The sequence below is a fragment of the Phyllobates terribilis genome, unplaced genomic scaffold (genome assembly GCF_046119375.1).
Source record: "Phyllobates terribilis strain yellow unplaced genomic scaffold, ASM4611937v1 Scaffold_1__5_contigs__length_1240528914, whole genome shotgun sequence".
Taxonomy (NCBI): Eukaryota; Metazoa; Chordata; class Amphibia; order Anura; family Dendrobatidae; genus Phyllobates; species Phyllobates terribilis.
The window spans coordinates 920,916,346-920,928,688 of NW_027362761.1; the positions used below are offsets into that span (position 1 = coordinate 920,916,346).

The 12,343-nt window shown below is 45.4% G+C and overlaps 1 protein-coding gene across 2 annotated transcripts in view; it reads left to right on the top strand.

Moving 5' to 3' along the window:
• Positions 1-1,285: 1,285 nt before the first annotated feature.
• The window catches only part of PLK4 (polo like kinase 4), a 30,481-nt gene continuing 19,423 nt past the window's right edge, over positions 1,286-12,343 (top strand). Inside the window, exons 1-6 of one of the 2 annotated variants that reach the window (XM_073641543.1) lie at positions 1,286-1,494; positions 3,449-3,544; positions 3,671-3,766; positions 3,855-3,969; positions 4,889-5,912; positions 7,955-8,055. In XM_073641543.1, coding sequence (XP_073497644.1) covers positions 1,465-1,494; positions 3,449-3,544; positions 3,671-3,766; positions 3,855-3,969; positions 4,889-5,912; positions 7,955-8,055 — 1,462 coding nt within the window. In that variant the 5' untranslated portion in view covers positions 1,286-1,464. Of the gene's footprint in view, positions 1,495-1,581; positions 1,816-3,448; positions 3,545-3,670; positions 3,767-3,854; positions 3,970-4,888; positions 5,913-7,954; positions 8,056-12,343 lie in introns of those variants that run through there. The other variant, XM_073641535.1, reaches the window with a different exon arrangement.

Below are 12,343 nucleotides of genomic sequence, written 5' to 3' on the forward strand. Positions count from 1 at the left end.
ATGCTTTTCTGTGACCCCAAAAAATATATATATTTTATTTGTGCGGGGTGCATTAGAACTTCTGCTATGAGGCCCCATGATTTCTATGTGCGCCCCTGCTTGGAAACACAGGTCTCTCTCTGCCTACACACATGCAAGGAGAATCCTGTCAGCCCAGGGCAGCTGGTGGAGAAACCACTAAGGAACCCTGTCCCACCAGGCTCCGTCCCTGGCGTTTTTTTCTCTTAGGATAAGTTCACACATTGCATTTTTTTTTCTGCAGCAAAACCTGATTTCTTGGCAGGAAAGAAGCTACTTCAAAAACGCAGGGTTTGGTGCGTTTTTGATGTGTTTTTCAGGATCCCAAAGTTCAGCTTTGCTTCCACCACAGAAGTATGAACACAGGTCACCCATGCACGACATACATGTAACCATATTAACCAGAATTACAAATGCAACAGTGGGGTGAGGTGAATTGTTCAGGAATAGTTTAGACATTGGCAGTGCATTGAGTTTGTAGGACACTATTTACTTTAATAGTATGGTCAGCCATTGAGATGCTCAGAGATTGTTCAATTTCACACCTCACTGGGCCACAGGTATTGTTCAATCTCACACCTAGCTCAGCCAATGTTTATGCCTCTACATATCACTAATTTAATTACACTGTCCTAATACAAACTGCCATCTCAAGTGACCAAGACAAGATGGCAAAATGAAAAATAAAGGTGTTTCACATACTGCTGTACTCGCTAATAGTCACTAAAAATGCAGCAAAACCTGATAGCCATGTTCACACTAGGCATTTTTTCATTACCCATTACTTCCAATGGGTGAAAAACGCTAAAAGTAGTGACATGCTCTATTCTGCAAAAAAACACGTAAAAGCACAAAATCCTGATTAAAAAAAAAACAAGCTGTGTGAATGAGCTTTCTAGAATCTCATAGACTTCGCTGGTGCTGTAAAATGCAGCTGAAAATTTGCTGTAAAAAAAACCAAGCTGTGACCACAGCCTTGCAGCGCCTGATACGGAGGTCGCCATGTACCCTGTAACTGCACACTCTACCATGAGAGAGCCCCCTGCACCGCGCAGGTCCTCAGCCATTACACAGCAGTCAGACGCCATATACTGCTCACATCACGGGCGTGTAAGAACCGTCCGTGCAGCCCCCGGCACACTACAGGAGCCGTCCTGACACCCGGCGCAGTACGCCGCACACCGCATCTTATGAGCACTCTCAGCACTGGCAGCCGCGGAAATCAAACTTTATTGACAATAGACACGGAGCTCCTCACAACCTCGGGCAGCGCTGGCGCTTCCTCTGACGTCACCTCCGTCGCATCACGTGACTATAACGGGCGGAATTTTCAAACAACAACTTTCAGTCGCGGGAATGAACCCGAGAGCCGCAGCCTTCCCCGCCGACACCCCCCCGGTCACCGCCACAGCCCCGGGTCCTGCCGTGAGCCAGCGAGGATGAGCCATGGCGAGCAGCATAGGCGGGAGGATAGAGGTAGGCGCTGCCAGGGCTCCGTGGCTCCCCGGTTGCTATGGTGGCAGGGAGCTGTAGTTACTATGGCGTCCCCGGGGGCTGGCATGTTGTGCAGCTGTTGTCATGTTGTGCTGCTGTCAGTTGGGACAGCGGGAACAGCACCGGGATGTAGTGAGTCCTCGTCACTAGTGTCTGCACACTGCTGCTGGCAACATGCTGGAGAGGGTCCTCACCTTCCTCTTCCCCAACCTCACCTCCAGGGAGCAGTCCCCAGAGGGAGACCGTGACCAGCAGGACGGAGGGGGCTGCAAACCTCTGCTCCAGGGGGAGAACAACATCGAGGTAATGGGGGCGCCCCCGATATACTGGGATTGGGCTGCAGATCTGGGGGCTCCCCCTGTAAACTGGGATTGGGCTGCAGATCTGGGGGCTCCCCTTGTAAACTGGGATCGGGCTGCAGATCTGGGGGCTCCCCCTGTACACTGGGATCGTGCTGCAGATCTTGGGACTCCCCCCTATACACTGGGATTGGGCTGCAGATCTAGGGGCTCCCCTATATACTGGGATTGGGCTGCAGATCTGGGTGCTCCCCCTATATACTGGGATTGGGCTGCAGATCTGGGGGCTCCCCCTATATACTGGGATTGGGCTGCAGATCTGGGGGCTCCCCCTGTAAACTGGGATCGGGCTGCAGATCTGGGGGCTCCCCCTGTACACTGGGATCGTGCTGCAGATCTTGGGACTCCCCCCTATACACTGGGATTGGGCTGCAGATCTAGGGGCTCCCCTATATACTGGGATTGGGCTGCAGATCTGGGGGCTCCCCCTATATACTGGGATTGGGCTGCAGATCTGGGGGCTCCCCCTATATACTGGGATTGGGCTGCAGATCTGGGGGCTCCCCCTATATACTGGGATTGGGCTGCAGATCTGGGGGCTCCCCCTATATACTGGGATTGGGCTGCAGATCTGGGGGCTCCCCCTATATACTGGGATTGGGCTGCAGATTTGGGGGCTCCCCCTATATACTGGGATTGGGCTGCAGATTTGGGGGCTCCCCCTATATACTGGGATTGGGCTGCAGATCTGGGGGCTCCCCCTATATACTGGGATTGGGCTGCAGATCTGGGGGCTCCCCCTATATACTGGGATTGGGCTGCAGATCTGGGGGCTCCCCCTATATACTGGGATTGGGCTGCAGATCTGGGGGCTCCCCCTATATACTGGGATTGGGCTGCAGATCTGGGGGCTCCCCCTATATACTGGGATTGGGCTGCAGATCTGGGGGCTCCCCCTATATACTGGGATTGGGCTGCAGATCTGGGGGCTCCCCCTATATACTGGGATTGGGCTGCAGATCTGGGGGCTCCCCCTATATACTGGGATTGGGCTGCAGATCTGGGGGCTCCCCCTATATACTGGGATTGGGCTGCAGATCTGGGGGCTCCCCCTATATACTGGGATTGGGCTGCAGATCTGGGGGCTCCCGCTATATACTGGGATCGGGCTGCTGATTTGTGGGCTCCCCCTGTACACTGGGATCGGGCTGCTGATTTGTGGGCTCCCCCTGTACACTGGGATCGGGCTGCAGATTTGTGGGCTCCCCCTGTACACTGGGATCGGGCTGCAGATTTGTGGGCTCCCTCTGTACACTGGGATCGGGCTGCAGATCTGGGGGCTCCCCCTGTACACTGGGATCGGGCTGCTGATCTGGGGGCTCCCCCTGTACACTGGGATCGGGCTGCTGATCTGGGGGCTCCCCCTGTACACTGGGATCGGGCTGCAGATCTGGGGGCTCCTCCTGTACACTGGGATCGGTGATCATCGACCTGCCATAACAGTAGGAAACCCTGGAAACTCATGCTGTCATGGCAGCAGATCCTTGTAAATCCTCTCCCGTCTGATCGTGTGTACCATCGGGTACCTATAGCCCCTTCACTGCGTGATTAATCCTTTTTATCTTTTTATTCTCAAGGACTTCAAGGTCCTCAACCTCCTGGGAAAAGGCTCCTTTGCCTGCGTTTACAGGGCGCAGTCCATAAATACTGGCATCGAGGTTGCAATCAAAATGGTAAGTCCCATGTAAATTTGTTAATATTGCATGCATTTTGCGTTTGGCACTCCTTTATTATATCAGCCTAATCTAATTTGTGCCTAACATTTAATTTGATGTCTTTTTTTTTTTTCCCTACCTTAGATAGACAAAAAGGCCATGCAGAGGGTTGGCATGGTGCAGAGGGTGCGAAATGAGGTGGAGATCCACTGCCAGCTCAAACATCCGTCTATCTTGGAGGTATGAGAGTTTATGACGTGGAGCCATCGTGATTTTACAAACTTTTATTTTAGAAAACTTCATCCACATTTTCTTTCCCCGTTTTTAGCTTTACAACTATTTTGAGGACAGCAATTATGTTTACCTGATACTAGAGATGTGTCACAATGGAGAGATGAACAGATATTTAAAGAACAGAAAGAAGCCATTTAATGAGAAAGAAGGTGAGTGTACAGTGGGCTTCATAGATGCTGAATTGTATTATACACCTATAGGGCAGAGCCCCATTTAGGCTCAGTCCACATCTGCGTTGGAGGTGCCGCTGTAAATCTGTGCTGCTCTTTTTGTTTTGGTAAAATGGGGCCCTGCTGGTGTGTGGCATTCAGGGGCACAGCGCTACACTTATATTTCAGAAATACCAAGCACAGATGTCAACCGAGTCCTGTAAAAGACTTAATTTTGGAAAGTCTTGTTCGTGTACATTAAGAAATGTTATTATTTGCAAATTCATAGTAGACTTTTCCTATTCAAATTTCTCCTGCTACATGTTATTTAAAAAAAATATGAGCAGGTAAACATCAGACTATAGTATGCGTGGGGGCATGGACTACAGAGAGTTGTAAATCAAGCATATAAGTACTTATTCATTTATTACATTTTTTTTTTTTCTGTGCTCGGGCTCCACACTGTCTTTATGGTCACTGTGCTTCTATGTAATGAAACTAGTGACGAGGTTGTGATAAGAATTCTTCCCATATGAAAGAGGTTAGCCCACAAAACCATCTTTACCCTTTCCTCAGGATTATGTTTGATTACTGGATGCATCACCAATTACCAGAACTCTGGTTCCGACCTCTGCTGCAGAGGAGGTAGACTTAGCGCTGTTGCTTTATTCACGGTCTATGGCAGTGATAGAGCCAAGGACAGCACTCCACTGGCTCCGTCAGTCCCATAGACATCAATATAGAGCAGTACCCTAAGTCTAGTTATTGATGGTGCCCCCAGTGATCCTACAGTTATCACCTGTCCTGTGGATCTTGATTTGTGAGTTGCGGTAATGTTTGATATTACTACAACTAGTATACGCAGTGGAAGCCCTGGCTTTATGCATTCCTTACATGGTGTCGTCGTCTTCTTCCACAGCACGTCATTTCATTGAGCAGATAGTAAAGGGGATGCTGTATCTACATTCTCATGGTATCCTGCACCGGGATCTCACCCTTTCCAACCTCCTTCTCTCAAGTGACATGAACATTAAGATTGCAGACTTTGGACTGGCAGCTCAGTTGAAATTGCCCAATGAGAAGCACTTCACAATGTGCGGCACACCGAACTACATTGCTCCTGAAATAGCCACCCGGAGCGCTCATGGCCTTGAATCCGATGTGTGGTCCTTGGGTTGCATGGTGTATACTTTTCTTGTGGGAAGACCTCCTTTTGACACCGATACTGTGAAGAACACTTTAAATAAGATAGTTTTGGCCGACTATGAAATGCCCAATTTTGTATCAAGGGAGGCTAAGGAACTCATTTTTCAGTTGCTGCGCAAAAACCCTGCAGATCGGTTAAGTCTCTCATCTGTGCTGGACCACCCATTCATGACTGGGTATTCTTCTTCCACCTGCGATGATATGGGAGCTGTTGAAGACTCCATTGACAGCGGCCATGCTACCATTTCTACAGGATTTACTGGTTCTTCTGAGGTTAGTGTTAGTGGGCGCTTACAGGAGAAAAGGATTTTATCAGGACCTTCACTTCCCAGCAAACTGAATGTCTTTCAATTCAAGGATAGACAACCAAATGATGTCTTGATGATGGATGGTGGAAGCTTTCACAATTGTCAGAGAGAGGAAAATGACTCTTCTGACAAGAGGGGCAGAAAGGCAGTTGCCAGTGAAGACAGGCCACATTCTCGCTACCTCCGGAGGGCTCATTCTTCTGACAGGACAGGGGCTTCTCGTAGCCAAACACACAGTAAAGCAAACAGCTATGTGGACAGATGTCACTCTGTGGAGACATTGAATAAAGCAGGTCAGCTGAGCGGGTACCGGACCTCCACATCCTCTCCTGCCAACAGTTATGGTGACATCCCCCAGATGTTTACAGAAAAAGCTGCCCACGGCTCTTTGGATAGACTTACCTCTCCCCCGGTGAAGGAGAAGGCTCCGTAAGTAAAGTCTATTTAATTTTTTTTTATTCATATTCATCTATGAAAGAAATACTAATCTACAGCTTTTCATAAGTTTATACATAGTACAATTACAATAGAAGTCATATTTCTAAGTTGGCTGAAGCCTTCTCCTTTCATGTCTCATTGGACAAGAGAAGGTATTTTTTGTACAATAATCACTCTAAATACAGTTGTTTCAGGCAGGATTACACAAGTTTAATAGGGTCAAATCTTGGTACTCGTATTGGAGCCAAGTGGTTTGTTTTGTGACCTAAATGAGCAGCATTGAAGGGAACCTCTTAGCAGGTTTTGTACACCCAAACTGATATAATCTGAGTTTAGGGCGCTGTAATGCCAAATAAATCCATGCCTTTCCTTTATAAATCATTGATTCCATTGCTGAGAATCCATAATTCCAATTTTTATACTAATGAGCCGAAGTTCAGGGGGCTTGGCCCTACACCTACATCTCTCCAGCCCCAATTAGTCTTTCTCCGCCCTCCCTGGCCTACGGTCACTGATTGACAGGTCACTCTTCTCTGTGACATGCTTCCCTGTCTTTCGGAAGGAGTAAAAAGATGGGCATGACCCTGCAGATACAGGTGATAAAAGCCTACTGTACATGGAGCCTCTTATGATGCCAGCTGCTGAGCTTGTATTGGGCCCTACACAGTATGTGGCGGTGTCTGCAGGTGGTGGCGTCCCCAGTGGGCATCTCCTGCAGATGGCTGATGCCGCCCGGGGGGTTTCAGTAATGCTCCCGGTGTGTTCATGGTATAAAATCACATCTCATTTAGATTTCCAGTTTCATGAAGGCAACATGACTGTATGGTGCTCCGCAGGTGTGGAAAGGTAAATTATCCAGGAGAATATTTAGGATTCTTTTCCACTCTCATTGCCTGTTGTATTTTCTTTCTGTCTCTAAACAGAAAATATAACTGTTTTACTGTAATAGAGGAGAAATGATAATGTGCATGAAGCGTTGTAATGTTTAGTGTGTCCCTGGAGTTCCATTTTGCTTCTTGTCAGAGGTCTTGTGGCTAATCTGTCTCACACCAAGAAACGAAACTATTGCGTGTGCTTCCAGTGTTCAGTGTGTCTTAGTTTCCAAAGTCTTGAGTCTTTCTTCTCTTGGCATAGATGCTATTTCACCATAGAGTAAATTGGCGATGGAGGACACAGCAGAACTTTTTCTCTAGAATGGTGGGGATCTGGTCAGAACATGAAGCATATTTATATTGCCTTTAAAACATTTACTTTTTATTGAATATCATTAAAATTCACCAACGAAAAAAACCCAGTTGTGTAACTAAATGGATAGCAGTTTCCCTTGTTGAAATAAAGGAAAACCACTCTGACCTCAATGTGTCCCTAGTCCGTACCTAAAGCTGGTCCTGCCTGCCAGCGGAGGTTGGCACCCTTGGTCACGAGAATGGCGCCCCTGCTCCTCGGTGGCTGTCCCTTCTGTCCCTGTTATGAGTCTACTGCTGATATACGAATAGAGATGAAAAACAGATAGTATACATTTCCCTCAAGTCTATACTACAGTTAAGACTTCTTGACATATGTTGTTCCTTGGTATTATTTTTGCTTATTTTTTGCTTTGATTATAGCAGTTTAGGTAGTCCTCTCCTTCCATCTTGATAGTGTGGAAGTAACAGGGTGGAAGAATGGCGTATACAAATTATAAACCTCCCTCTTTTTTCTATCATATTTTTGACGACAGAACATGAAGCATACCCTCAACGCTATACATAGAGATCACCCAAAATCAATATTAGACGCTTATTTGATCACCTCTCCTGTCCATTTAATAAAAGTAACATGACCAGTTTGAAACTTGTTTAGTTGAGCCACCTGGTCTACAGGTTCTGCATGGCATCATGATGGGCGCTGCTGTGTGATAGTGACTTGGTGTTCCTGAGGTCCTGATTTCAAGCACAGAGAACATTAGTCTGTACATTAGACACATGGACCTTATATTGTAACATGACTCTTTTCTTCATTTTTAACATTGCTTTTTTTATTTTTGTTTTAAGGTCTGAATTTTTCTGTCCTCCAAAACTCTCAGGTGTCCGGTGTGATGAAAGGGGCCAAGCTGAAACCGTGCAGCAATGGTTTGGAGCCATGCAATTAAATGGTATGTGTCCATTGTGGAATCTTGGTTGATTGCTCTCAGTGGGAGAAACTAAATAAGAACTTGTAGTTAGGATTCCTTTCCAGTGTGGTATGATTCAGAATTTGCTGAATAAACAGGTTTTAACCCTGAGTTGGAAAGCTACTATCCTCAGTTACTGTGTCTTGTCCTGTAAAGTTTTTACCACTAAAGTGCCTGCAGTATATACAAAGTGCATGTTTCACTATTAGGTGCAGGAAAATAATTAGGTATCCCCCAGCTTGTGATGCGACTTGGTGAAACATTTCAATTCCTATAAGGGGCTTTCTTATCATATTACATGCTGGCATTGTGCTAAAATGAGACACTTCTTGAAGAAGAATCAATTTTTATTCTAATGTTATAGCATACCTTATACAATGCCATGAAAACTTAAAAGTAATCTGTCAGCAGGTTTTTGCTACCTCATCTGAGTGCAGCCTGATGTAGGCTAAGAAACCCTGAATCCAACGATGTATCTCTGTTTACTGGGTGCAGCAGTTTAACCAAAATCAGAGTTTTTAGATTTAGCAATGAAGCATGGCTGAGAAAGCTAACCCCACCCACACCAGACTCTGTATATGCAATGTCTGTACACAGTGAGGTGCCTATCACAGGACGGGGCGTGTCCGACTAGCATGCAGGTGCTGTTGTGTCCCAGCAATGATAATCACAAGGTGATAAAACAATCATTGCAAGCAAACAAAACCACTGAGCTTGATGAGAGCTGCATCACTGGAATCTGTGTTTTAACCCCTACAGCATACAGTCTTCAGATTACATGGCAAAAACCTGCTGCCAGATTCCCTTTAAGCTGGGAATACTGCTTTATCTCCTTCCCATTTGAGACAATTTTTGCGCTCATGTTTTTTACTTTCCCTTCTTCCACGGACCATAGCTTTTATTTTTATGTCGTTTAACATGGGTTTGTTTTTTGTGAGAGAAGTTGTAGATTTAATGACCCCATGCAACCTGTCATATAACGTACCAAATAAACGGGTGGAGGGTTCTGCAATTCTGCTGTTGTCGTTTCGGTTTTACAGTGTTAAGAGTGTGATAACATGGCAATATGATGCTGTCGGTCAGTACAGAAGCAAACTTGTGTAGTGTGCTGTTTTTGTTTTTTTCATGTAGGTTGGGGTGATGTGTTATTTCCCTTACCAAGCCATACATATATGGCGTGATGATGAATCCGGGCACAGGAGTTATGCCCATCCCCTCCGTGGCAGGAGCCAGCTGCTATATACAGGGTGGGTGGCCGGGCGAGGGCTTATATTTTGTGCCCTGAGCTGATGTTTTTATTGATACCGTTTTGGGGTAGATACAATGTTTTGATCGCCTTTTATTGTGTTTAATTGGAATGTTGTGGCGGCCAAAAAAAATTAATTCTGGCATTTCGTTTTTTTTTTTTCTTGTTACGCTGTTTACCGCTCGGATTAATTTATATTTTGATCAATACTAAATGTGTTGTGTTTTTTTTTTTTTGTTTGTTTTGTTTTCAGTAGTGCAAAAATGGGGGTTGATTTGAACTTTTGTGTTTTTTTTTTTTTTCATATTTAAAACTTTCTTTTTTATTTTACTTCTAATTAATAGTCTCTTTAGGAGACTTGAAGCTGCGATTAACCGATCACTTGTGGTATAGCAGAAATCACGATCTCCTATGAATGCCAGCCACGGGCCAGCATTCACAGGAGTATATAATGACAAGCACGTGGGTCAACAGCAGAACCCCGGCTGTCACGGCAATCCATCGGCGCCCCACAATCACGTCACAGGCACACCAATGGGAACGTGGAATGACGCGCGCCCCTGTCAGTGAACGTTAAATCCTGCTGTCAGAGATTGACAGTGGGATTTAACAAGTTAACAGCTGCGGGCAGATCACTTCTCCACCCACGGCTGTAAAAGGCACATGACAGCTGATTAAATTATCCGTCGTGTCAGAAAGGTGCGGGGTCAGCAAGCAAGCCCTCATCAAAGTCAGGGACACGGCATGTGACATATATTTACGTCGTGAAGGGGTGACAGAGAGAGAGAGAGTTCTCCCTCTAAGTCTATCGGCACCTGTGCAGCACAATCGCAGGGTGCTGATGGGCTGCTATGGCATCCAGAAGCCTACCAATGGCCTCCGTTTCTCTCATGTACCTCATTCTATCATTTGCCAATTATATAATTCAGATGGCACTCGCTGTGTATGGATTGGGCTCAGCACCTGAGCATGCTCCATACACCTCACATGTCATGTAAATCACTTTGGGAGGGGGTTAGAAAACACATTTAACCGTTATGTAGTGTACTGTTGTGTACTGTTACTCTTCCCTGGCCTCCTCTCCTTATCTTAGTAGGCCATGCTGTTAATATTTGCTTTTACAAATCTTTGGGTCATAGACTAAAGGCTACGGTCAGTATCTGTAAGCCAAAACCAGGAGTGGGTGATAAATACAGAAGTGGTGACGAGTTTCTATTATACTTTACCTCTGATTGTTCCTCCTGGTTTTGGCTTACAGATACTGATGTAAAATATTGACCAAATACTGAACATGTGAATGTGGCCTTAACTACCCTATTCCCAAAACCCTTCTCCTGGTATATTTGGTCGTGCTCCATCTACTTCTGTCTCAGTATTGTGTCTCAGAACATCCTTAACCGCTTCCCGACCGCCCACTGTATATAAACTTTGGCGCTGCCTGGGCTCTGTGCAGTGCCGACGTTTATAAACGGTCGGTGGTCCCGCAGCGCTCAGGACCCCCAGGATCCTGTAAGCGCTGCTGGTGCGGTGCAGAGCGACAGCTCTGACAGGGGACATCATCGGGACCTGATTGGATCAGGTCCCAATGATGTTAACCCTTTGCTATCTTCTAGATGCCGCGATCTATAGCGATCGCGGCATTTAGAAGATAGTGAGAGGAGAGGGGGTCGTCCACTTACCTCTCCGACGGCCCCCTGATGTCTGAGAGGACCTGGCGTTGTCATGGCAGCCGGAGATTACATGACCGCCTCCGGGTCTGACATGTACAGTGTCCTGCAGTCTAGCAGGAGATAATGACAGTTCTACACTGTCAGCAGAGCTCTCATGCAATGCAATACATGTCTATTGCATTGCATGAGAACAGTGATTAGAAAAATAAAAATTAATGTCCCATACAGGGACTAAGTAAAAATGTAAAAAAAAAAAAGTCTAAAAAATGTTTTTAAACTGTTAAAAAATAAAATCACAAAATAAATAAATAAAATATTAAACCAATAAATCAATATATTTATGCAAAAACAAAAAAAGTACACATATTTGGTGTCGCCTTGTCCGAAACAACCCAATCTATAAAACTGTCATACTAATTAACTTCTTCTGTGCACACCGTAAAAAAAAACGGAGCAAAAAGCTATGCTTTTTCATCATATCGCCAAACAAAAAGTGTAATAAATGCGATCAAAAAGCAAAATGGAAATACAAATGGTACCGCTGAAAACGTCATCTTGTTCCGCAAAAAAAAAAAAGCCGCTATACAGCTCCATCAGCTGAAAAATAAAAAAGTTATAGCTCTCAGAATAAAGCGATGTAAAAAAAAATATACGGTAAGTGTAGTATCGCTGTAAACGTACTGACCCGAAGAATAATGCTGCCTGATCACTTTTACCACACGCAGAATGGCATAAAAAAAATCTCAAAAAACAATTCCTGAATTGTTGATTTTTGTTCATTTTACCTCCCAAAAAACGGAATAGAAAGCGATCAAACAATGTCACGTACCCAAAAATGGTACCAATAAAAATGTCAACTCGTCCCACAAAAAACAAGCCCTCACATGACTCTGTTGGCCGAAATATGGAAAAATTATAGCTGTCAAGATATGGCGATGCAAAAAACAGATTTTGCAAGATAAAGCGTTTTTTAGTGTGTGACAGCTGTCAGTCATAAAAACCCGATATGAATCTGGTATAGCTGTAATCGCACCGACCCGAAGAATAAAGTAATCTCATCACTTATACCACACGAGGAACGGCGTAAAAAATAAATAAAACCAATTCTTCACCTGCTAGTGATTTGTTTGTTATGTCTCCCAAAGATCGCAGTAAGGCTCTGCTCACGTTTATCCTGTGCTCTGCGCTGAGCACTTACACCAGAGTTTCCGTGTAAATTTCTGAAATACGGGATTCAGACGGAACCCATGACGGAAGATTCCCTGTAATGAGGCCGATATAGCCACTGTGGGTGCCGTTGGCCACAATTTTGTGCACTTCTGAAAAAAAGGACACCGCTAAACAGAGGCCAGAC